Source organism: Arachis ipaensis, chromosome B09 (assembly GCF_000816755.2).
Source record: "Arachis ipaensis cultivar K30076 chromosome B09, Araip1.1, whole genome shotgun sequence".
NCBI lineage: Eukaryota > Viridiplantae > Streptophyta > Magnoliopsida > Fabales > Fabaceae > Arachis > Arachis ipaensis.
The window spans coordinates 120,066,404-120,070,517 of NC_029793.2; the positions used below are offsets into that span (position 1 = coordinate 120,066,404).

A 4,114-nucleotide genomic window follows, 5' to 3' on the forward strand; every position below is an offset into this window, starting at 1 on the left:
ATCTGAGTGATTAAAAAAAAATCTCTTCTTAATATATAAAATTAAGGATCATTACAATGTACTTAATTTTAAACTCTTGTTTCCTTTATTTCATTTGAACATGTCAGGATGGAAAAAGGAAGAAATAACAATATAATTTATTAGAACAATCAGATGTAATTTTTTGAATTTGCATATTAATTAAGAGAGTAATGAAATTCAAAAAATCTTGAGCAATCAAATTTAAATCATGGACTAAATAGAATACCTCTTAGACCTTAACTAACAATTCTGAATCAATCAGTATTGTTCTTAAAGTAATGCAATAATAAAATAACAAATATAAATCTGCTATGAAGAACTTAAAGTAACTCAACAATTCTCCATCAGCCAAACTTAAAATAACTCAATTAACAATTCTCGATCAGTAATTGTTGTGCTTAAAATAATGCAAATAACAAATATAAATCAGCCATGGAAAACTTAAAATAACTCAATAATTCTCAATCAGCCATAAATAGACTTAAAAATAAGATTTAATTTGGAACATAAGAAACAACTTCGAGCAAATTTAAACAATATTACCTTTTGTTGGTCTGAGATAAAATTCCACCCATGGATATATTGATCTCCAAGATCCTCTTGCAGTAAAGTAAGGAACCACTTCCAACTTTCTTTAGTTTCACTATCCACAATAGCATACGCAATCACATAGAAGTGATTGTTTGCATCTTGACCCACAGCCGACAACAATTGACCTCCAAAGTAACCCTTCAAAAAACATCCATCAAGTCCGATTAGTTTTCTACACCCAGCTTTAAATCCCCTTTTACATGCCTCTAAACAAGCGTATAGCTTGCTAAACTGTGGAGGTGATTGGGGAATTGGTGTCACATCCAAAATCGTATGGCTCCCTGGGTTACTCCTCAACAACTCAGCCAGGTATTCTCTCAACTTACTATATTGTGCCCTCTCATTGCCAATCAAACGCTCTCTAGCCTCTTTCAGAGCCCTATATACCATCTTTCCATTTATTATGACATTGTAGTCGATTTTGATGTGCTCATATGCCTCACTAAGGGTCATGTGAGGTTGAGTTCGGAGCCTTTTTTCGAGCTTCTTTGCCACCCATTTCTGACTTGCCATGTTGCTGCCAAATTCTCTAGCACAAGTGTGTTCAGGGGTGGTGCGCAGAAATTGTGAGTACACTTTAATTATGTAAAATTCATCGCTCTTTCTTTCCCTGGTAATGGCGCCAACAACATGATTCCAATACCATGGTTCACAACTTCGCACAACTAACCAGCAAGTGCACTGGGTCGTCCAAGTAATACCTTACGTGAGTAAGGGTCGAATCCCACAGAGATTGTTGGTATGAAGCAAGCTATGGTCACCTTGTAAATCTCAGTCAGGCGGATATAAAATAGTAATGGGGTTTTCGAAAATAATTAATAAAATAGGGATACAAATACTTATGTAGATCGTTGGTGAGAATTTCAGATAAGCGAATAGAGATGCTTTCGTTCCTCTGAACCTCTGCTTTCCTGCTATCTTCATCCAATCAGTTTTACTCCTTTCCATGGCTGGCTTTATGTAATGCATCACCATTGTCAATGGCTACTTTCGGTCTTCTCTCGGGAAAATGATCCAAATGCCCTGTCACGGCACAGCTAATCGTCTGGAGGCATCACCCTTGTCAATGGTTACATCCTATCCTCTCAATGAAAATGGTCAACGCACCCTGTCATGGCACGGCTATTCATCTGTCGGTTCTCGATCATGCTGGAATAGGATTTACTATCCTTTTGCGTCTATCACTACGCCCAGCAATCGCGAGTTTGAAGCTCGTCACAGTCATTCAATCATTGAATCCTACTCGGAATACCACAGACAAGGTTTAGACTTTCCGGATTCTCTTGAATGCCGCCATCATTCTAGCTTACACCACGAAGATTCCGATTAAGAGATCTAAGAGATACTTATTCAATCTAATGTAGAACGGAAGTGGTTGTCAGGCACGCGTCCATAGGGAATGATGATGATTGTCACGTTCATCACATTCAGGTTGAAGTGTGAATGAATATCTTAGAAGCGAAATAAGATGAATTGAATAGAAAACAGTAGTACTTTGCATTAATCTTTGAGGAACAGCAGAGCTCCACACCTTAATCTATGGAGTGCAGAAACTCTACCGTTGAAAATACATAAGTGAAAGGTCCAGGCATGGCCGAGAGGCCAACCCTTCAAACGTGATCTAAGATAGCATACAACTGATCAAAGATGTCTAATACAATAGTAAACAGTTCTATTTATACTATACTAGTTACTAGGGTTTACAGAAGTAAGTAATTGATGCATAAATCCACTTCCGGGGCCCACTTGGTGTGTGCTTGGGCTGAGCTTGAATGTTACACATGCAGAGGCTCTTTCTGGAGTTGAACGCCAGGTTGTAACGTATTTCTGGCATTCAACTCTGGTTTGTGACGTGTTTCTGGCGTTTAACTCCAGACAGCAGCGTAGAACTGGCATTCAACGCCCTTTTACATCGTCTAAACTCTTCCAAAGTATGGACTATTATACATTGCTGGAAAGCCCTGGATGTCTAATTTCCAACGCAATTAGAAGCGCGCCATTTTGAGGTATATAGCTCCAAAGAGAATATACTATAAATTCCAAACTATCAATGAAACATAGCTCCAATTAAATGAGCGGGACTTGTAGCTTTTTGCCTCTTGAATTGTTTTGGCATCTCACTTTATCCATTGAAGTTCAGAATGATTGGCATCTATAGGAACTCAGAGTTCAAATAGTGTTATTGATTCTCCTAGTTCAGTATGATGATTCTTGAACACATCTATTTTATGAGTCTTGGCCGTGGCCCTAAGCACTTTGTTTTCCAGTATTACCACCGAATACATAAATGCCACAGACACATAATTGGGTGAACCTTTTCAGATTGTGACTCAGCTTTGCTAAAGTCCCTAATTAGAGGTGTCCAGGGTTCTTAAGCACACTCTTCTTTTGCTTTGGACCTTGACTTTAACCGCTCAGTCTCAAGTTTTCACTTGACACCTTCACGCCACAAGCACATGGTTAGGGACAGCTTGGTTTAGCCGCTTAGGCCAGGATTTTATTTCTTTAGGCCCTCCTATCCACTGATGCTCAAAGCCTTGGGATCTTTTTTATTTACCCTTGTCTTTTGGTTTTAAGGGTTATTAGCTTTTTGCTCTTGCCTCTTGGTTTTAAAAGCTTTTGGCTTTTTCTGCTTGCTTTTTCTTTTTCTATATTTTTTTTTCGCCATTTTTTTCTTTCTTTTTTTTGCAAGCTTTGTTCTTTGCTGCTTTTTCTTGCTTCAACAATCATTTTTATGATTTTTTAGATTATCAAATAACATGTCTCCTTGTCATCATTCTTTCAAGAGCCAACATATTTAACATTCTAAAACAACAACTTCAAAAGACATATGCACTGTTCAAGCATTCATTCATAAAACAAGGAGAATTATCACCACATCAATATAATTAAACTAAGTTCAAAGATAAATTCGAAACTCATGTACTTCTTGTTCTTTTGAATTAAAACAGTTTTCATTTAAGAGAGGTGATGGATTCATAGGACATTCGTAACTTTAAGACAAAGTTACTAAATACTAATGATCATGTAATGAAGACACAAACATGGATAAGCACTTAACATAGAGAAAACGAAAAACAGAGAATGTAAGAACAAGGAATGAGTCCACCTTAGTGATGGTGGCGTTTCCTTCTTGAGGAACCAATGATGTCCTTGAGCTCTTCTATGTCTCTTCCTTGTCTTTGTTGCTCCTCCCTCATTGCTTTTTGATCTTCTCTTATTTCATGAAGGATGATGGAGTGCTCTTGATGTTCCACCCTTAATTGTCCCATGTTGGAACTTAATTCTCCTAGGGAGGTGTTGATTTGCTCCCAAGAATTCTGTGGAGGAAAGTGCATCCCTTGAGGTATCTCAGGGGTTTCTTGATGATGAGCTTCTTCATGTGCCTGTTGAGATCCATGAACGTGCTCTCTTGGTTGCTCCATCCTTTTCCTAGTGATGGGCTTGTGAGATGAATCTTTCCATCTCCCATGGCTCAGAGGTGGAAGCAATTGTCTTCCCT

General features: G+C 38.0%; 1 protein-coding gene across 1 annotated transcript in view; it reads right to left on the reverse strand.

Annotated features, from left to right (window-relative positions):
• The window catches only part of LOC107615868, a 3,250-nt gene extending 2,125 nt beyond the window's left edge, over nt 1-1,125 (reverse strand). Inside the window, exon 1 of the mRNA XM_016317886.1 lies at nt 565-1,125. Within this exon, the coding sequence (XP_016173372.1) occupies nt 565-1,125 (561 nt within the window). The remainder of the gene's footprint in view (nt 1-564) is intronic.